The sequence below is a fragment of the Hyperolius riggenbachi genome, chromosome 3, assembly GCF_040937935.1.
Source record: "Hyperolius riggenbachi isolate aHypRig1 chromosome 3, aHypRig1.pri, whole genome shotgun sequence".
In the NCBI taxonomy this organism is placed as follows: Eukaryota; Metazoa; Chordata; class Amphibia; order Anura; family Hyperoliidae; genus Hyperolius; species Hyperolius riggenbachi.
In genome coordinates, this window is record NC_090648.1 from 138792933 (window position 1) to 138815788 (window position 22856).

At 43.5% G+C, this 22856-nt stretch overlaps 1 protein-coding gene across 1 annotated transcript in view; it reads left to right on the forward strand.

Annotated features, from left to right (window-relative positions):
* LOC137563033 (recQ-like DNA helicase BLM) overlaps window positions 1–22574 on the forward strand; it is a 32876-nt gene extending 10302 nt beyond the window's left edge. The window contains exons 4-12 of the mRNA XM_068274971.1: window positions 3213–3372; window positions 5166–5245; window positions 6536–6665; window positions 10030–10640; window positions 15969–16157; window positions 17163–17281; window positions 17376–17489; window positions 22189–22287; window positions 22407–22574. Coding sequence (XP_068131072.1) covers window positions 3213–3372; window positions 5166–5245; window positions 6536–6665; window positions 10030–10640; window positions 15969–16157; window positions 17163–17281; window positions 17376–17489; window positions 22189–22287; window positions 22407–22559 — 1655 coding nt within the window. The 3' untranslated portion in view covers window positions 22560–22574. The remainder of the gene's footprint in view (window positions 1–3212; window positions 3373–5165; window positions 5246–6535; window positions 6666–10029; window positions 10641–15968; window positions 16158–17162; window positions 17282–17375; window positions 17490–22188; window positions 22288–22406) is intronic.
* The last annotated feature ends 282 nt before the right edge of the window (window positions 22575–22856 follow it).

Here is a 22856-nt window from a genome sequence, read left to right on the forward strand (position 1 = left end):
CCAGGACCTCCCTCGCCGCAGCTCTGGCTTCAGCCGTTCGCCGGATCTCCGACCCAGTCCCCGGCGATGACGTCAGAGCAACCTGGAAGTCGCTCTGTACTTAGCCTGCGCGATCGGCGCTGTCAATCACCGCCACGTGGGCCGGAGCGGACTGCGCAGGCGCAGTAGTTCTGCGCCTGTGCAGTCCGCTCCGGCCCACGTGGCGGTGATTGACAGCGCCGATGGCGCAGTACAGAGCGACCTCCAGGTCGCTCTGACGTCATCGCAGGGGACCGGGTCGGAGATCCGGTGAACGGCTGAAGCCAGAGCTGCGGCGAGGGAGGTCCTGGGAGCTTGGGGCTGGAGGAAGCCCCCGGTAAGTACCACTCACTTTACTCTTTATGCCCTGATAACTCCTTTAAGTAATAAGTTACTTGGCAATCCTGCTGATCCTCTACCTCTAATACTTTTAATCATAGACCCTGAACAAGCATGCAGCATATCAGGTGTTGCTGTCTTTATCAGACAAGATTAGCTGTATGCATGTTTCTGGTGTTATTCAGATACTACTGTAGCTAATTAAATCAGCAGGGCTGTTGTCCGTGCCCCCCCCCCCCCCCCCTTCAGAACAGAATGCATCAGTACAGTCTTAGCCCTGCACTGTTGCAAGAGGGATTGAGGTACTGATCTCTGTCAGGCATCAGTCCTCTAACATGTGTATGATGCTTTAAAAAGTACTGTACTCTATTTCTTGGATTTTTATGGTGGCTGCCTTTGGGATCTGACTGGGCAGTCTTACCAACTTCTTTGTAGTGAGGAGGCCTACACAGTCTAATCTCATTATATTCAGCTTGGCTAGCTCCAGTTCTGTACAGTTGTTGGTAGGGTTTATCAGAATAGAGGGTCAAGTGTTACAGTGTTCTATCTCCTCAGGCTCTTTTTGCCGGGTGCTCCAGTTTCTGTGGAGAACACTGGCATTGTTTAAAAAGATATAAATATTGAAACCTTCATATCCCTGTCACTTCAGGTGTCTTGTAAGTAATATCTGGTTGATATGCCTTAGCTCATTTGCATGTCTTGAAGTCAGTCAGTGACTATTTGCACCTTGCTGTTCTTTGACCCACGCTCATGCATTTCCCTTTACAGTGCATTGTACATCTGATTTTTATAACTCATTTAAAATTTCATAACTCCAGAATATCAAACACGAGTCAAGTTGTGTATATTTGCATTAGATCATATTCAGTAACTATTTCCATAGCTGTGAATTGCTATGTTCCATGCTTTCTCCAGCAGTTTAAATGATATGAAACAAATCCCTGAAAAAAAGGTTTTCTGTACTTAAAGAGACCAAGAGACAAACCACTTACCAGTTTTATACATACCTGGGGCTTCCTCCAGCTCCATAAGCCTGGATTGCTCACACGCCGCCGTCCTTCGCTGCCTCTGTCCGCCGGTACCGGGTCCTGTCTTTTCGGCCAGTTGACGCAAGTGCAGTGCGCTCCCTCCGTACTGCGCAGGCGCATGCGTACAAAGCCGGGGGGAGCCCCTGTGCATGCGTACAACTGGTCGCGTCCATCGGAAGTGACGGGACCCGGTACCAGCGATAGAGGCAGCGGAGGACGGTGGCGTGGGAACGATCCAGGCTTATGGGGCTGAAGGAAGCCCCAGGTATGTATAACATCTTTTTTCATTTTTCAGAGATCGTTCGTCTCTGGTTCCCTTTAAAGAGAATCTGTACTCTAAAATTCTTACAATAAAAAGCATTCCATTCTATTCATTATGTTCTTCTGGGCCCTTCTGTGCTGTTTCTGTCACTCCCTGCTGCAATCCTGGCTTGTAATTGCCAGTTTTAGGCAGTGTTTACAAACAAAAAACATGGCTGCTAACCAGCATGTGATAGGCTGAGAGATGCTCAGTCTGTGACTCATACGGAGCCTGCAGGGGGCGTGGAGAGGGTTTGTATAGCTTCTGCCTATCACAAGCAGAGCAGCACATTCTTGCATGAGTGCCTGAGCCCAACAAAGCTGACAGAGGAAAGAAGATTAGATTAGATAACAGAGATAATACAGCCACTGTGCAACTAGGAAAGGCTGCAGTAACACAGACCACAATAGAACAGGTATAGGAACTTATAGGATAGGAGAAATAAGGCTGACACGTTTGTTACAGTCTCTTTAAAGAGACTCCGTAACAAAAATTGCATCCTGTTTTTTATCATCCTACAAGTTCCAAAAGCTATTCTAATGTGTTCTGGCTTACTGCAGCACTTTGTACTATCACAGTCTCTGTAATAAATCAACTTATCTCTCTCTTGTCAGACTTGTCAGCCTGTGTCTGGAAGGCTGCCAAGTTCTTCAGTGTTGTGGTTCTGCTCTGAACGCCCCCTTCCAGGCCCCTCTATGCACACTGCCTGTGTGTTATTTAGATTAGAGCAGCTTCTCTCTTCTCTCATATCTTTTACAAGCTGGATAAATCGTCCTCTGAGCTGGCTGGGCTTTCACATAGTGAGGAATTACAGACAAGGGCAAAGCTGTTTGCAGGAAGAAAAGAGCAGCCTGAAACTTCAGTGCATGAGAGATGCAGGGGGAAAGAAACACACAAATGATCTCTTGAGATTCAAAAGGAAGGTTGTATACAGCCTGCTTGTGTATGGATGTATTTTCTATGTGTGGACATACTGTACATCAACCTACTTCCTGTTTTGGTGGCCATTTTGTTTGTTTATAAACAAACTTTTTAAAACTGTTTTTAACCACTTTTAATGCGGCGGGGAGCGGTGAAATTGTGACAGAGGGGAATAGGAGATGTCCCCTAACACACTGGTATGTTTACTTTTGTGTGATTTTAACAATACAGATTCTCTTTAAAGAGGAACTGCAGCGAAAATAACGTAATGAAAAAAGTGGTTAATTATTTATAAATGATTTAGTCAATGTTTGCCCATTGTAAAATCTTTCCTCTCCCTGATTTACATTCTGACTTTTATCACATGATGACATCTTTACTGCTGGCAGGTGATGTCTATGGAAGGAGATGATGCATTTTTTGGCAATTGGAAACAGCTTTTATTTCCCACAATGCAACAAGGCTCCCACAGTGTGAGCCCCCTGATGATTCCTTTGAGAAACTGTAAATATTTCTCATGGGAAAGGCGGTGTCAGCTACTGATTGGCATGAAGTTTAATCCTTGGTTACGGTTTCTCTTTTAGCTTTTGTTTTGCTTCTTCCAGAACATTCCAGCCAATCCAGTGTAGTGTTGTGTGGTGCAGACCTCAAGTCAGAGACCTTGCCTGAAGAAATACATCCAGACGATGAATGTGACATTGACTGTATACCCCCATCTCCTACAGATAGTAGCCTGTCCTCACCACCGGTGCTCAGAGGCATTTGGTAAGCAGCGGATATTCTCTTTGGATACAGGTTCAGACAAGGGAGAGGATAAAACAAAATGTTCTCCTTTCTAATATATTTTTAACATTATTTATTTATATAGCGCTGACATATTATAGGTAGTCCCCGGTTAACTAACGAGATAGGGACTGTAGCTTCGTTCTTAACCTGAATCTGTTCTTAAGTCGGAATATTGTGCCATCTCTGTCCCCTGTACCTCCTGTGTGCCCCCCTGTGCCTCCAGTGTCCCCATCTGTGTCACCTTTGCCCTTTGTACCTGTTTATACAAGTTTAAAAGCCATTTTTTCTTAGATTTTTTTTTTATCGATTTTCTTAAAAACTACAAATCCAATTTGGAAAAAAAAAAAAATTTGGACTTGTCCCCATCGAAACAGAGAATCCATGTCGTTCGTAAGTCGGGCATTCGTAAGTCGAGGACTACCTGTACTCAGCGCTGTACACAGTATACATAGGCTTCAATTCATCAAGCATTACCGCATTCGGTAATGCTGAAAACAGCTGACTTAACGAAGCACTTTAGAAAATGTTAATTCATCAAAGCTGTTACCGAATGAGAAGCTGAAATGACACAGCAATGAGATAAATTACCGACATGTGCTCAACAAATGTTAATTCATCAAGGTTCCCACATTCGCTAACACATTCGGTGTTTATCTCAAGCTCTCCCCTGTCGTTACAGGCTTCGAAAGCCTTCTGTGTGAATGTTTTCATGATTAGCAGGAGCAGGCAGCCAATAGAAACAGCCCCTGTTCTCCTGCAAGTGCCGCTGATAGGTCACACAGGCTTCTCCACACAAGCTTTCAGACCCCCCAAGCAGTGAGCAGAGAGAACGGGTCAAAATATATCCCCAGATTCCCTTCGGTGGTGTAACCCTTTCAGGCCCTGTTTGATAATGCAAAGATGCTGGTGGTGAAATCGCCAAGCATGGCATTTGTAATGTCTCCAGGAAGTTCATCTACGTTGTGGCAAATAAATAAAATGTTAAGAAAGACTGATGGACAGATTCAGAGCAGCAGAGGCAGTATAAATAACAGTAACTATAACACCTTTACATGTAAAGGGATGTCTGGATGCCTTCTATTGTTATCAGCTTGTAACAACACACGGACATTCCAAGCTGCTCTGCACCACTCTGCTGTTATCGAACAGCCTTTGATGAATTGAAGCCTAGTAGTTCGTTAACTTAACGAACCTCTACCACACATGGGAAAATATTGATGAATTAGCACAGTGAAGTGTAAAATACCGAATGCGGTATTTTAAGGACTGGGGTTTTGTTATCGAACACCCTTTGATGAATTGAAGCCATAGTCTTGTCACTAACTGTCCCTCAGAGGGGCTCACAATCTAGTACCTACCATAGTCATACGTCTGTGTGTATGGTATAGTGTATCATAGTCTAGGGCTAATTTAGGGGAAGCCAATTAACTTATCGGTATGTTTTTTTGGGGATGTGGGAGGAAATTGGAGTGTCCGGAGGAAACCAACGCAGACACGGGGAGAACATACAAACTCCTTGCAGATGTTGACCTGGCTGGGATTTGAACAGAGTAATCGGGAACCCAGCAAGGCGAGAGCGCTAACCACTATGCCACCATGCTGCCCATCTGGTTTTAGCTTTTATTCTCTGTTTGCTGGGATATTAAAACATTGAAACCTTCACTTTTGAGACCACACATACTGTGCTCTTTTTCACAGAATTAGTTTAATTACTGTTGCCCCTAATACATAATGATTTCTGACTTGTGTTGTTGTTATTGCTCTCTTTTTAGTTCATTTAGGAAAGTTTCCTCTGAGACAGAGAAGAGTGCTGCAGAGCCCCGGCGAGATCAGCGCACATCCTCTTCACAGGGTAAGAGACTGGCCATTACTTATTTCAAGGAGACATTTGCTGGTAGAAATCGAAACGCTACCTTGCCAAGGATCTTTTTTAACATGGAGTGCTACACAAAACTTACTGTATTCAAAGGCTTAAAAAAGAAAGTGGGGAATGGTTAGGATGTTTGTCAGCCTTACTTTTAGTTTGTGTGCAGATTTAGGTAATCGGTTTTCCTCACTTCTGTTTAATCACATGCGTACCAGTAGCCGCTGGCCCCTTAAAGTGTACCAGAGACGGATTAAGCCAAAGATTTGATACTTACCCTGGGGCTTCCTCCAGCCCCAACAAGCACAAGTCCCTCCCCGTCCTCCCGCAGTCTGCTGTTCAGCCACAATCAGCCCGGTAACTGGCTCAGTCGTGTCAGTCATGGTCTTCTATGCATGCGTGGACCTCCTGACCAAAAAGAAAAAACTGTATAACTGAAAATAAAAATATGAGACTCTACTTCTCTACTAATGTACTATTCATTATCCATACTACACATACACTTCATCATATCATATACTTTTTTTTTTTTTTTTTTAAAAGATTCTTTATTTCAACAATACTTTTGTTTTTTTGCTTTAGATTTGCTTATATTTGTTAGAATTTAATATTTTTATTGAATCTAATATCTAATCATTTGAATATTAGTAATAGTGTATGCCTACTTTAATCTGTGCCCCTTGTCGTTGGGTGCAAGTCCTACAAGCCAGGAATGAGATGCTCTCCATAAGAGCCAAAGTTCCAGAAAAAGCATTTGTATTGTGATTTTGAATGTAATGGTATATACGGTGAGTTAAAAGTGCAGTGTTAGGCCCGGTTCACACTTGCGTTAAAAAACGGTCCGTTCGCAGAACGGAGTGGATACTGTACTAACAGAACAGATGCAAACAGATACAGTGTTAACCTATGGAACTGTTCACATCCGTCCGTTTAAACGGATCCGTTGCGTGCGTTCCTCTGAACGGATCACAAGTTCCCTGCAGCACCAATTTTTCCAGACTGCTGAGCCCAGTGAAACGGAAGCTGAAGCTCTGCATTGGGGGCAATGAGGAAACGGAACGTTTCTTCACACTAGTGAGGAAACCGGCCACTCTAAATAGTAAAATACACTTTGGGGTTGGGGAAACGGAACGGAAGCAGCGTAATGGAAACGGAGTGAAAACGGATTTGATCAATCGGTGATCACCATTTGCCACTCCAACACAAGTGTGAACTGGGTCTTAGAACGGTAGCCTGTAACAGATGATGAAGCTTATCTTGTTTCTTACTCCTTTACAGTGGAAAGTAATGCATCGCCTCAGCTGTGGTCTGTGATGATGGAGATCTGTAATCTTGTGGATAAGATTCCCTTGTCTGAAATGCATCTGCTATCATGTGGAAAAGATCTGCTGAAGCAAAGGGATATAAGGTATGTATCGCTTACCTAAAGCACACTTGCCATTTTACCAAAGCTATCAAAGTAAGACCACATTTGGAATTTGCTCCTATCTGCTATTATACATCGAGCCCAAATCCACATTGTGCCAGGTAGACAGGCTCGTGGCAGTATTAGCAGTATAATTCACATACTACATATACTGCAACAGAATAATTGTATTCACTACATAAAGGCCCTACACTCTAATCTCAATGCCACATTCCACTATCTAGATCTGTCATCTGACCTGTTTTAATTTTTCTACAGTCATGTACTGGGATTGACTCCAAATCCCCCACTCCCCACTACTATTCATTCCAGCCATTCCATGGCTATTTCCTTCCATATGATCCCTAATTCCAAAGGGTTGAGAGTCCACCACAAAGTTCTCTTGTTTGCAGATGGCCTTTTTATCATTCAAATGCAAACATAAATATCTTTTCTCAATGTATCTACTGTCATTCTAGATTTTTGTTCAATTCATTGGGGCTGACATTTTACTAAGTGAATGAGTGCACAGCATTTTTTGATGGGGCCTAGAGAATCCTCAGTAGTACACTTCTGCAGAGCAGCCATTATCGCTCAGCTAGTCCATTTATCTTGTAACACTCATGGCTTACTATGGCTATTCCCAGAGATGCCATCTAGTCTGCCAATTTCCCAAAACCGCTCAAAGATCTTAGCTGACTTATGTCACACAACCTGAAGGTTTGGGATTCAGATCTTATGTCTCCTCGGATCCCCCTTGCCACCATAGCAAATGGCCTTCCCTTTCAACCGGGTGGAGAGAGTCTCCCGGCATACAGATGGACAACCTTGCCAAAATTGACTTGGTATCAAACCAGATACAGTAAGCTACTTTCCTAGTATACTATATCAGAATTGGTCATACATTGTATATTTATACAGATGCATTTGCTGGGACCTGCGGACTGAGTCCACTATATCCAGAGGTTTTCTATAATGAGATTCTACTGTATAATTGTCTCTTTTTTCTCTCTTTGTCATTGAGGTTTGTGAAGGATAAGCTATACACTAGATCTTTAGAGTGGCATCAGAGATAGGATCATGGATGGTGCATGATAATCGTATATGCCGCAAATGACAAACATGGATATACTTTGATTGCTTTGGAAAATGTGTGAGTTTGTCAAGGCCCATATAACAGTGCTTAATGGCTAGCCATGGTATTTGTTCATTAACCTCCTTGGCGGTAATCCCGAGCTAGGGTCGGGGCACAAAACCGCAGCTAAGAGCAGTAATCCCGACCTCTACTCGGGGGTGGCTGCTGGAGGCTGTATGCAGAGCAATGTGTGCAGCGGGAGGGTTTCTACATACCTCCCGGGGATCCCGACGTCGGCTGGCATTCTTCTTCCTCTCCTTCGGTGCTCTACTTCTTGCTGGTGAGATCGCCCACTGTTGTCATGACAACAGCCGGAAATTTCACTTTTGAGTCGCAGCGCCACCTGGAGGATGAAGGGAAAACTGCAGCGCAGGCGCCAGGGAGGTGAGTGATTTCTGGAACTGCTGCAGATCTCCCTGGCAGCATGATTTTTTTTTCCAGGATTTAGGGTCTCAAAGGGTGCAAAAAATTGCAACGCTTTTAGACCCTAAAATCTGGAAAGAATCATAACGCCAAGGGGGTTAACTAGTGACCCCCAAACAGTATGGTGATAAGGCAGTAATACTATTGAGGGATGAAAGAGCTACAGGCTGAATTTCAGGGTTTTTAGAATTGGTTAACACAAAGAGTCAGTGGTCGGCACACAATGCTGCTGGTAACCATACACCGGTATCATTCAGTCGTGGATCTTGCACATCAGCAACAGTCAATGCATTTAAAATGTAACCAGATAGGAGAGCCGGGCGCTGAATCCACCGTTTCAGAGACTTTGTTTTGGATCCTCAAGACAATTTAGTGAGTGCTTTTGTAAAATAAAAATAAAAAGAAATAAATGAGAATCCCCCATGAGGAGAGAGACCATTCCAAAATTTGACAGATCTGTCCGATTTTCTTTGCCTACAGTAAGCGGCAGAAACCTGGGGGAAAAAAGTAATTTAAACCATTTTACTCTCGAGGAATGTACATTTATAAGTAAGCATTTTAAATGTTTCCATTTCTCATGCTAGTTGCCCTTTAAAAAATGTAACCACATTCCAGTACACAAAGATTTCTGCATGTATGCTGTGACAGCTATTTGAGGTGGGAGGGCAGGACACAGACTTCTAAGTGAGTCCAGGAACAGGAAGCAGTGGTAACAGCTTTAATGTAACTGCAACGTTGCCTTTAGGCTAGTTTTACATATTATGCAATGCGATTGTCTTGCGTCAGGTGTGCGCAGGGCAGGACAGTTGCACTGCACCTTGTCTGTGTGCACATTACCCTGCAGCAGATTATGCAGGCGGGGTAATATGCATAGCACCGCCTCCCACTTTAATGACATACTCCTTGCTGGACAGGAGGTACATCACTGAATGTTCCTCGCAATTGAGCATTTACACTTACCGCGTTGCCATAGACTTGAATTGCTGCATAATCCATGCGGTAGGCACTGATCATGCGGTAATGCACTGCAGAGTTTGCGGTAACCTTACGTTGATTTTGCCACTTCCGTCACACCGCATTATGTGACGGAAGTAGCAAAATTGCATTGTCACCATAGTAAGTCTCCATAGACTTACATTGCCCCTTGTGACGAGTTGCGGCTGGGTTCAAAAGGGTTTTATTACAGTTGTCAAAACTATTAAGGCCTCGTTTACACTAGGGACGTTGCTGTGCACTTTGCTAGGTACAGCTTTGTTACTGTCCGTTTGACAGTCATAGTGTTGCAGGCATTTCTGTGCATTGTGCAGTGAAACGCATAGTAATGCAAGTGAATGTATGGAGTATGTTTGGAGATGCAGGGTTTTTTTTTACCCCTAATTTAAAAAAAAATTCAAATGAAAACAAATCTTTGACAACTGCTACATCAAATAAGCAACACAAGCGCATGTAAATGCGTGGATCCACTGAAAAAAAGTGCACTGAGGCCTCTTGCACACTACATGCAATTCTGATGCGATTTTACATGTGATTTAATAGTTACTGCATGCTGCGTTTTTTCTGCTGTTTTCTTTTGATAGCATCCAGGGAAAATCAGAATCGCAAATTGGATTTGCAGTGTGCAGGGGGCCTTAAACATATTATAAAATCTGCATCAGCGCATGCATTTAAATACGTTTCTGAACGCACCCAATGTGAATGAGGCCTAAGAGCAGCATGTTAGTTAAGGGGTTAGCCTTTGTGTAGCGGTCTGATATTTTATATAGCTGTTCCATACTTTATACTCCAACATCATTTTATTTGATTTCTCAGGAAACAACTTTTATCAGGAGACAAGTTGTGCAATTCTTCAGCTACACAAGGACCTTCTTCTGTTGTGGATTCCATACACCATCCTGGATATACACCAGTCACAGACACTACTTCTCATAGAGTATCTGGAAGTGTGTTTAAATTTAAGCCACTTACTGCAAATAACTTCTCTTGTCCATCAGTTAATTCAACACTGACCATTAATTCAACATTAAAAGACTCGTCAAGCCTCCAGGATTCTGTTTTCATTGTAAATAGTTTCAGTACACCACATAATGAGAAGCCAGTAACGTCCAGTACCTGTGTTCGGCCATCTTCTCCTCCCCCAAAAATAGAAGTTGATGATGACCTGGATTTTGACATAGATAATTTCGATATTGAGGACTTTGATGATATCCAATGTATGGACAGCCCTTTGGCACCACCTGCTGGCAAAAGTGTTCTATCACCGTATCCTACAATACGTGAAGCACCACCTGTTACTAAGGTTTCACCATCACCATATTCCACAATACGGGAAGCACCACCTGTTACAAAGTTCAGCTTCAACAGCTCAACTTTAGTTTCCCCAAAAATCCCTCCCAACCCAAATCATTCTATAGGGTCATCAGGTGAGTACTGCAAAACACTTTTAAATGAATGTTGGCTGCACTTTGACAGAGCTTATGCAGTAGTATATTAGTGACACTTAGACAAATCCATGCCTTCCATAGATAGGTTACTCATTGGTGGGTTTTTTGTTTGTTTTTTATGTAATCTCGTCAGCCTTTACATTGTTAGCATACATATAATTACTCTTGCTTAAAATGGGGCCCAAATTAATTATGCAGCATATTTGCTCTACTAATTTTACATTGAATTTATGGGCCATTCTCCTCTAGTATGCACGGTATATGCTTTTATTATGTATTTATACTGATAGTAACCTAAATACAGCATATACTGGTATAATTTTTCTTCCCTTTGTTCCCGTTGTAAATTGTGCATTTTGAAGTGCTTACCACCACTGTGCATTTTTTAATCACTATTGTGCATAACAGCCTAATTTTGAGTCGTTTTTTTGAGCACAGCGTGTACACTCATGCCTTGATTTATTTATTTTTTTTTATAGAATTTTATGACTGGTCTAAGATCAGTAATGAAAGTATATGGAATTGTTGAGAAAAGTGTTTACCTCTTGTAGAATATTGATCTTGGTTTGGACTAAGTTGCAGAGTGTGCACCTCTTGTAACTGAGTTTGGACTAAGTTGTTAAATTTTGAAAATTAAATATCGCCAACAACTAGATTAAAGCGTACCTATACTCATCCTAATTATGCCTTTGTTGGCAAATGATTGGATGCCTATAGGTATGTTGCAAGTGCGTGTGGTGGGGGGGTGGGGTTATAACCTCATACTTGCTTGATACAAATGATTTTTTTCCTCTCCATTGGCTCCTGTGTCCAGTTCAATCAGTGCCAAGCTGATTTGCTGTGGTGGTCTTGACCCCAACCCCATGTGACTTTGCCTCCCCTTTCCAAGATACACTGATTTCCATTGTTTCCTAGGCAGTGTTCTAAAGTGTATGCACTCACACTAGAACATGAAAGGAGAAGAGGGAGACCCCCTGAAGGAATATAAGCAGTGGATGTAGCCTGGAGTGAGTAGTTAGGCTTCTCAGAGGTGGTGGAACATTGATTATATTGTTACATGGTGGTTGTCAAGGGATGGAATATATTTGAGTACCCCTGACCCAGTTCCCCCTCCCCTTAAACTTTTAATAATGTTTTACTATTGGTGCAATGACTAGGTCACAACACCATCCTCCCCCCTCAAGTACCCCCTGTGGACCCCGTTCTTCTCAGTTGTAATTTTGACAAAGGCAGAACGTCAAATAATTCCACCCCTCTCCACCTGGCGCTTTAGTTACGTATGTCATGCACTGCACACAGCGCGCAGGGGAGGTGCGATAATTAAAGCTGGATATCCTTTCGACCTCAACACAAGCCCACACAAAACGCAGCTACCTTGCTCGCTGTGTGCAGTGAAACAAATACGGAACTATAGCGGCTAGTGGAGGGGGAAGAGTTAAGGACGCGCAGAGTGGAGGAAGAATTGGCACTTTCTCCCTGCTCATAATTGTTGCCAGAACCGGGCCACAGGGGGTGCTGGAGGGGTCGGATGAAACAATTTTAAAAGTATTAAAGACCAGGGGAACTTTGAGCAGCAAGTGAATAGTCAGTCCTAGAAGGTGATATGCTTTAAAAAAAAATGGGCAAGCAATAAGGATCTGACAGATGGCCACACAAGAGTATCTTCAGAACAAGAACCATATGTCTTGTTTCCTGGCAATGGTACTAATTAACCGGAGGCAGGATCATAGGCACCCAAAGCTCACTAGTGTTCGTAGGGACTAAAGATTAGTCTGTCTGGTTAATTTCCACAGAAGCTCTACTGAAGTACATATTGCTGAAACATGTAATGCTTGTTTTAAAAGAAAGGTTTGATAACACACAGGAAATTGCAGTGCAGACCAGTATGAGGCTGCAGACCAGTTAGAATTCCTAAGCTGACCCCTATCCACCACTGAAAGTGCATACAATGGGCCTGCAACAGAGCAATGGGAAGAGGTGGCATAGTCAATGAATCATTTTCTTTTGCTCCAAATTCCACAGACAGACCTCAAATCTGATTGAGCGTGTGTGGGTTCCACAGAGCTGTCTTTAGGCATAGGAAAACCAGGCAGATGCCTAGTGTTATACCTGAAAGTGGGGGCATCACAGAGCTATTTTTTAGCACACTTTGCTTTAAAGAATTCTTATACACAACTGCTAGTTTCTAGCTAGAAACCGCTGGATAGTCATTTTTTTCACCTAAATGAGCCAACAACAATGCACACGTGACGTACGTGCGAAGACAAAGGTATAGGCCGTAGCTCGGCCGAGTTGGCTGGGCAGCGATTGGGGCTGCTGTACAAGCTGGTGTGTATGGGGCTTTAGTGCCAGATACTGAGGCCTTGTAGAGGCCAATCCTCAATTGGTCAGAGTGTTTGGCAGCACAAGGTTAAGCTACACAACAATGGGCGGTTTTGTTCTGTTTTGGCTTAACCTCCTTGGCGGTTAATTTTTTCTGCAAAAATTGCAGAATTCCAATTTTTTTTAATTTGTTTTTTAATGTTTCATGTAAAGCTACCAGAGTGGTAGCTACATGAAACACCACTAGAGGGCGCATGTGGCCCTCTAGTCAGATCGTCGCCGGCATCTATAGCAAACAGGGGAACGCGTATATAACGCGTTCCCCTGTTTGGCTTCTCCTGTCGCCATGGCGACGATCGGGATGACGTCATGGACGTCAGCCGACGTCCTGACGTCAGGCACACCCGATCCAGCCCATAGCGCTGCCCGGAACTCATTGATCCGGGCAGGGCTCTGGCGGGGGGGGGGCCCTCTTCAGCCGCTGCGTGCGGCCGATCGCCGCAGAGCGGCGGCGATCAAGCTGTGCACGCGGCTAGCAAAGTGCTGGCTGCGCGCACAGCAATTTATAGAACGAAAATCGCCCCACCGGGGGCTGAGATCTCCCCCTGCGCGGCATAGCCCGAGCTCAGCTCGGGCTTACCGCCAGGGAGGTTAACTCTGTAAAGTTGTGCTGGAGATCTGTATAAAATAATCTGCTTCTCTACATACAAATGTCTCAAACTGCAAAACTTTAAGTGCCCTTTAAGTTACCCCTGAAACGAGAGGCATATGGAGGCTGACATATTTATTTCCTTTGAAGCAATACCAGTTACTGATCCTCTGCCTCTAATACTTTTAGCCATATACCCTGAACAAGCCTATGCAGATTAGAGGTTTCTGACATTGTCAAATCTGGCAAAATTACCGGTAGCTGCATGCTTGTTTCTGGTGCTATATAGACACTACTGTAGCCAAATAGACCAGCAGGGCTGCCAGGCAACTGGTATTTTTTTTAAAAGGGTCAGGATCACTTTCCCTTATGGATGTATGCCCAAGGACAGTTGCAATAATATACTCACCAGAGCAGCTTTGATACCAGGTCTTAATCTTCAAGCTAAAGCAGTACTACGCCCAAAAAGTCGGGACAATTTTTCTAAAAAGTTCCCAAAAAGTGTCTTTTTATATATTTTTTAGATTTGCACAATTCGCAATCAATTTTAGATTTCTATTAGGCCTAATTTTCTACTGCAGTAGAATAACATATATGTGCACCATATTTGTGACCCACTAGATGAGTATACATTTTTGTGACATTCATACTGATCAAACTATTATTAATAAAACTTTAGATTTTTATCTGAGCGCTGTCTGGATTATTGTTATATAGTTTAGTTGAAGTTTTTTTAGGGGATTTTGGGAACCCCCTATCCAGATTCAGCTGCCTATATTAGTTGGCGCAACACTAGGTTTGCTATATTTTTTTAAAGGAAATAAACATGGCAGCCTCCATTTTCTTCTCGCTTCAGTTGTCCTTTAACCCTCCTGGCGGTTTGCAAAAAAATCGCCAGGGGGCAGCAAATCTTTTTTTTTAAATTTTTTTTTTTTTTTTCATGTAGCGAGACAAAGGCCTCTTGCACACTGCAAGCAATTCAGATTCAGATTCCGCTTTTTAATCTGTTTTTACTTCCGATTCAGATTCAGATTTGCAGTTTGCTCCTTGCACACTGCAAATCTGAATCTGAATCGGAGGTAAAAACTGATTAAAAAGCGGAATCTAAATCTGAATTGCTTGCAGTGTGCAAGAGGCCAAAGTCTCGCTACATGATAGCCGCTGCTCAGCGGCATCCCCCCAGCCCCTCCGATCGCCGCCGGCGATCGGAGATCCGGAGATCCCGTTCAAAGAACGGGATCTCCTGGAGGGCTTCCCCCGTCGCCATGGCGACGGGCGGGATGACGTCACCGACGTCATCGACGTCGTGACGTCAGAGGGGACTCCGATCTGCCCCATAGCGCTGCCTGGCACTGATTGGCCAGGCAGCGCACGGGGTCTGGGGGGGGGGGGGCGGCCGCGGCGAGAGGAATTGCGGCGGATCGGCGGGTAGCGGCGGCGATCGGGCACTGCACGCAGCTAGCAAAGTGCTAGCTGCGTGCAGCAAAAAAAAAAATTATGCAAATCGGCCCAGCGGGGCCTGAGCGGTGCCTTCCGGCGGCATAGCCCGAACTCAGTTCGGGCTTACCGCCAGGAAGGTTAACCTTTTAAGAACCGCTCCACGCCAATTGGAGTGGAAGTGGCGGCAGCCCCAGGACTGCCTAACGCCGATCGGCGTGCAGTCCTAGGGCGTGTTTTTCAGGAGATCGCACCGATGCGCACGCATCTCTGCTTGGATGACAGAGCTCCGCCAACAGTCTCCCAACAGCAGACTTAGATGGCGAAACCGCCGTCTAATAACACTGTACAGTGCTGCTATCTGAGCCAGCGCTGTACTGGGGATAGCCCCCCTGGGGGACACAGGAGCGATTCGCTCACAGCTGATCGCTGTAATTGGCTGACGGGGGGGGGGGGGGACAAAATTACAAAACAAAGGCAAATTTCATTTAAAAAAAAGAAATATTTACTAAAAAAGGGGGGGAGAAAAAGCAACTATGCAATGCATTGCGCTGTGCTGGAAGTAGTCAAGTTGCCTCAATCCCGACTCAAAGTCATCCATACATTACTGCATGATCCCTGCCTACCACACGGATTATGCAGTCAAGAAAGTCTATGGTGACGCAGTAAATGTAAACGGCGTAGCGTGACATGCCATGCATGCCCGGACCAACGGGAATCCCGGTGAAGTATTTCCTGTCCAGTAGGGAGTAGGGAGTACGTCACTGAGCGGGGTGGACCTATGCATATTACCCTGTCTACACTGTCTGATATGAAAGGAGGATTGCACCGCAAACGTGTGAAACCGGCCTCTATTTGGCAAGGTGCTTTTTCATGAATTTGTTTTGTGTCTTTTGTAGATGCACTGCTAAAGCAGCCGATAAACAACCCTGCTCATGAACGTTTCCGAGGATTCAACTTCAGTTACTCTAAAGAGATGATGAAGATTTTCCACAAAAAATTTGGGCTGCATCGTTTCCGTACCAACCAGCTGGAAGCTATCAATGCTTCCCTGTGTGGGGAAGACTGCTTTATTCTCATGCCAACAGGCAAGGCATTCTCTATCTGTGTGAGAGAATCTCAACCTAACAGTACATTATACCATTCAGCCACTTAACAGCCAACATATTCTTTGTCTACTGATCTTTACGTGAACACGTTAAATCTGTTAAAGGGGTTCTCCAGAATCAAAAATAAAGGTGCCACTGCTAAATTTTAATTGACATAAAAAAAGATTGCAAATATGTATCATTCACATAGTTTCTCCCCTTACAAGTCCCAAGTCCAACTCTTCTTCTTTTGTATTCTCTTATTATGGATGCGGGACCATTTAGTAAAAAAAAAAACCCAAACATTTTTTTTTATACTACATTGCGTAATTTAATTTACAACAGAGTCACTGAAACATTTAGGCCTTGTTCACATCAGGGCCGTTTCTGTGCGCTTTTCACAGCGCACTGCCCTGTGCGATCAGCGAGGTATTATTTTCCCCTGTAACTAAATGTAGCTGGTTCTCATCTATGCGCTGCGCTGAGCAGCATTACAAAATCGTAGTGTTGCATGCATTTCTGTGCGCTGAGCTGTAAAGCGCACATCAATGCAAGTGAATGGGTGCGCTTTTTTAGCACACAGAAGCACGTACAAGCGCATAGAAGCGTATGCGTTTTTTACCCCTAATTGAAGAAAAAAATAAATTTACATACAAAAACAAAGTTTTATTGACTGCTGCTGCTACAGTAAGCAAAACGTGTTTTAAAGAAGCGCAGTGCAACGCACAGAAATGCACATGCTTTTTTTTACCACACACTTTCACACGTTTTTCAGCGCAGCAGATGTGAACGAGGCCTTACCCTTTAATAGGCTTGCCATGTGATGTGTTGATGACTATTTCATACACACACATATGCAGATTCTTCCTAGTGGCCAACTGTATATGAAGCAGAGCTATTTGCATCCCTGATCTAGTGCTAAGATAGAACATAAACACAAGGGATGCGACATTTGGTTCTGAGATGGCCATCTCAGCCTAAAAGTGTGCATGTGTTCTCTCCCAGGCGGTGGCAAGAGTCTTTGTTACCAGCTCCCAGGCTGCACCTCTCCAGGAGTTACCATTGTTATCTCCCCCCTTCGTTCCTTGATAGTGGATCAAGTGCAAAAGCTGACGTCTTTGGATGTAAGTCCCCGTCAGACTTTCTCTGTATTGTCCTATGTAGACTGTTACCGGTATATTGTGTACTGTACATGCAATTGACTTTCTCTTTACTTAGATTCCTGCTACCTATCTTACCGGAAATAAAACTGATGCAGAAGCTTCCAGCATCTACCTCCAGCTTTCCAAAAAAGATCCCATTATAAAGCTGCTGTATGTAACCCCAGAAAAGGTACACGTTTGTTGTTTAGGTAAAAGAAAATGTGTTTGCAGAAGTAGGTAGATCAGGTTTTGTTTTTTTAATACAAGGACGTCGATGGTCTCAGTCTTCTATCAGAAGTATTTATTTAGTTTATAAAGATGTTTGTCAAAAGTATAATGTCATACAGTCGAAGTATCACAAACATTGTAGTAACATACCCAAAGGGAAACAAAACATTCTTACTACAGAATACAGTCAGTCCAAGCAGTATCAGCACACCAGTTTAGCAATTCAAAACAGCACGCTTTATTGTGCTTCCACGGTACACATGATACAAACCGACAATTTTTTGGGGAGGCCAAACAGGGTCCCCTTTATCAAGGTGTGTGGCTGCATGTAATATCAAGTGAACAGACATATATACAATGAAAAATCACCAATACCCCGCCCCCAGCAATGACCAGAGAAGGAACATCATGATTAGCATAAACATGTAAACATACCATAAAGCTCATTAATACTGCTCATCACCGTTATGTGTGAGAGCTAGCCATACTACATTGCTTTCCATGTTAGGCGTGGAATCGTTCTTACCCGCTGCTGCTGCCCCTTTGAACGCTGTATTGCTGAAATCGGGTAATTGTTCGTGGCCGTTTCAAATCGCTGCACCGCCTGTTAGCCGTTACAGGCGGTGCCGAATGCTCCTGAGTCCTGCCAATGTTCCGTAGTTCACCCCTCCGCCCTCTCTGCCGTGGATGTCAGCATCTGATGGGGCGACGCATCAAAGGGGGAGCCATTTTGGCCCCCAAAACAATTGTCGGTTTGTACCATGTGTACTGTGGAAGCACAATAAAGCGTGCTGTTTTTAACTGCTAAACTGGTGTGCTGATACTGCTTGGACTCTGAATACTTGGTGACATTGCCTATGCCACCTTATCAAGCACCCAACTGACCGAGGAGTGCCCACTCAAATGACTATATACAGAATACAAGTAGTGATAAACCAATAGAGGACTAAAACATTAAACAAAAAAATGAAGAAAAAACAGAACAGTCAAGAAACAAACATCATGACTTTCTACATTACAGCTAATCTAGGGTATGCATTTACAAAAAGAACCTAGGACAGCAGTGAGAGTTAAACGTCCATTTTCTGGAGAATGTATATAGGCTATGTAGTTATATAATTAACTAGCCGACCCGCGGCGTAGCATATGCCGAATAAGAGGGTAGAGGGCAGGAAGAGGGTATTGGGCACAGCGGCGGGATGGGGGTTGGACCCCCCCTCAACTGGGTCCCCCATGTGTGCTCTACCTCCAGCTTAAGCTCAGCAGGAACCCCCCCTCACCTGGGTCCCCCATGTGCACTCCCCCTCTAGCTTAAGCTCAGCAGGAACCCCCCCCTCACCTGGGTCCCCCATGTGCGCTCCCCCTCCTGCTTAAGCACTGTAGCAGCCGCCACTATTCGTAAGAGGCAGCGGGCGAGGATGACTCACCTCTTCCGTGTTCCATCGTGCGTTCCACTGTCGTCACTTCCTGCAATGCCGCACACTGTATTGGTGTAATTTGCCGTTTTAAAACAGAAGGAAATTTGCAATAATTCAGCTATAAGTGAACATTTGTGGTTACCCACAATGCACTACTACTAAATATGCAAATGACCCCTTTTCCCCCTTGATAAGCCAAGCAAGCATCCAGAGCCGCTGGTCTATAGCAAGCATATAGGTTTAAATGTTACACAGTCATATCAAACTCACATGTAGACAGCCTGTTTCAGACTTTTGGTCCTCATCAGTACATGGCAGGGATTGATACGGCTGTATGAGATAGGGCTTGGACCAGTACAACAGAGTAACCAAGCAGCTCAGGGTGACCCAAACTCGGAATGTATAGGGGGATAAAAGGGACCAAAAAGACCTACTAAAAAAAGCAAAGCTTGGTGTAATTTGCCTTCCTAAAACAGAAGGAAATATGCAACAATTCAGCTATAAGTGAACATTTGTGGTTACCCACAATGCACTGCTACTAAATATGCAAATAATTCCTTTTCACCCTTAGTAAGCTAAGCAAGCATCCAGAACCACTGGTGTATAGCAAGCCTATAGCTTTAAATTTTACACAGCCATATCAAACCCACATGCGACAGCCTGTTTCAGACTTTTGGTCCTCATCTGTACATGGCAAGGATTGATATAGCTGTATGAGATAGGGCTTGGACCAGTACAACAGAGTAACCAAGCAGCTCAGGGTGACCCAAACTACTAAGAATGTATAGGTGGATAAAAGGGACCAAAAAGACCTTCTACTAAAAAAATCAAAGCTTGGTGTAATTTGCCTTCTTAAAACAGAAGAAAATATCCAATAATTCAGCTATAAATGAACATTTGTGATTACCCACAATGCACCGCTACTAAATGTGCAAATTATTCCTTTTCACCCTTGGTAAGTCAAGCAAGCCTATAGCTTTAAGTTTTACACAGTCATATCAAACCCACATGTGACGGCCTATTTCAGACCTTTGGTCCTCATCAGTACATAGCAGAGATTGATAAGGTTGTATGAGATAGGGCTTGGACCAGTACAACAGAGTAACCAAGCAGCTCAGGGTGACCCAAACTACTAAGAATGTATAGGAGGATAAAAGAGACCAAAAAGCCCTCCTACTATAAAAAGCAAAGCTTGGTGTAATTTTCCTTCTTAAAACAGAAGCAAATCTGCAATAATTCGGCTATAAGTGAACATTTGTGGTTACCCACAATGCACTGCTACTGAATATGCAAATGATCCCTCTTCGCCCTTGGTTTGATATGACACTACTTCTTCTTCTTGCTTGGACCAGCCCTGGGGGCAGGGCGCTACTTCTTCTTCTTGCTTGAAGGTTGAGGCACTTACTCTATTATATATAGATAATAAACCAGCGGTTGCTCCCATGTTGAGTAGAAATTAGGAGGATGTATTTTATTGCTTATATTTGCAAAACTATTAGGATCCTTCCACACTGGAAATTGCAATTCCGGTGCACAGAGATTGTAATTTTAATTTGTTCTTGAGTGCAGGTTTTGTCGCAATGACGGGTGTGAATGGTGGATGCAATTACGATACCCGATGTGATAATAAAAGCCGCCCCCAAATATTTTTTTAAATGGAGATTACAAGCTGCTCAGAAAATTTCAAATTGCAAGCTACTCAGAAAATCCTCTACATTGCTGTGCAAAACTACAGGACAGCATATTGCACTAAGCTCATCCAAGAGACGTTCGACATGTAGAACACTCAGCTGTGCAGTGTGGGATCTACCAGTAGATCACAGTTAAAAAGGGATTGCACCACTGTACAGGGCACCAGAAAGTGCATGTGCTTCTAAAATCAGATCAAAGCACATGCAGTGTGGAAGGACCCTTAGGCCTATTTTACACGATACGCTGAAAAACATGCGTTTTCATTTCCCTTAGCATTGCATTGTGAAAAGGCTTTCAGTTAAAATGCGTATAGTGGGAACTGAGCCAAATAAAAACATGGACATTATTTGAAAATTAGTTGTCCTTTCAGTTATAACTGAGAGAAACTGATTACCTTATAAACTCGCATATAAGCCAAAATTTTCAGCACAAAAAATGTGCTGAAAAGTTACCCCTTGGGCTCATATGCGAGTCAGTGAAGCAGAACAGATGGTGGAGTGGGTTTTGTTACTGGCAGAGGAGTGTAAGAATCGCACACTAGTGATCCTGCTCTTGCCTGCTGGCAGTCTGCTCTGCCCATTCTCCCATCCCCTGCAACATGGTCTGCATAGTGCTCTGCTCAAGACTTCCTGTGTCCCCTGGGTTGTGGAGTGGAGTGGGACAGCAACGTGTCAGTGCAATGATCAGGGATTCATCCTGTGTGGCAATTGCTGTGTCTCATACCTATGACACCATCTAGTGGCGTCTTGAGACACAGCTGTATCATCCTTGGCACATCTGGCTATGGGGAGGGGGGCTGACTTGTCCTGGGGGTACATCTAGCTACTGTGGAGAGGGCTATACTGGGGAAAGGGCTTATACACAAGTCAATCACTTCTTCTTGGTTTCTGAGGGAAAAGTGGGCGCCTCGGCTTATACACGGGTCAGCTTATATGCGAGTATATAAGGAACGTGTAAAAGGACCCTAATAGCCACATCCAGAAATCTGGATCCCGGAAAACTGATGCAGAACTAGTGGAAATAGGCCCTTAGGGCTAACGTATTCAGTTTTCCTTCAACTGACATTTTTGTCTTCAGTTTCATTTCATTTGAATTAATATTTTTGCTCATTAGACTAGCTGTGACTTGAACCAGTGCTCAGACTACATATAAGGCTATGCAGATATTTACAGAGGGCTCCCTAGATCTTGTCCCCCAAACCTTATCAAACTTTGCAAATGCAAAGCTCCTGCCAGCATAGATAAGTTTCTTGTATGAAAGGGAAACATTAACCATCCCAATGTCTTCTAGCATGGTGCGAGTTGCTGGATAGCCATCTGACTCCTTTTCTTACATAAGTGTTCCTAATATAAATGTTTTTACATGGCTCATTGCAGCGGGACCTCTGTTATATACAAAAGACAACCCTTAGATTCCATTATGACAGGTCAGACCTATTTTGTCATATAAGAAGTCAAGGAACGATTACCTATGGTTTGCTTTAGTGAAAAGGTTTTGTTGTCTTTCTTATTTACTTTGGTTTATACATTTTTGATTTCTATTTTCTTACAGATTTGTGCAAGCAACAGACTTATTACTGCTATAGAAAATCTGTATGAACGTAAACTGTTGGCACGATTTGTCATTGATGAGGCTCACTGTGTCAGCCAGGTATTAAATCTTGTCCTAATTCTAAATCTTGAATCTTTACTTCCTTTCTTGGTCTTTGTCAGTGCAGGGTACCTTTACCACTTATGAGTTCCCATATGCATCTAATCTCTCCATTCTAGTGGGGTCATGACTTCCGTCCAGACTACAAGCGGTTGAATGTTCTGCGTCAGAAGTTTCCTTCCGTACCAATGATGGCGCTTACAGCCACTGCAAATCCCCGGGTCCAAAAGGATATTCTTAACCAGCTCAAAATGACCAAACCGCAGATGTAAGTATCAGCAATAAACTGATCTTTAGCGAAAGATTTAAAAATAAATAGTGTTGTGAAGGACTATCAGCAGAAACCTATAATGAAGTACGAAGGAGTATCGTAAAGTTTTTAATGATCACTTTTTCAAAAAAAAATTGACAGAAGGTTTGTTTTGATTTGTAGTTGTTAAGTCTTCTCTAAATAGTCACCATCCAGATTTACACATTAAAGAAGAAAATACCTCATGAGGTATTTTACCTACAAAAAAAATTTACCTCACACACCGCTACCAGAATTGAGGCCATTGTCCCAGCGTTTA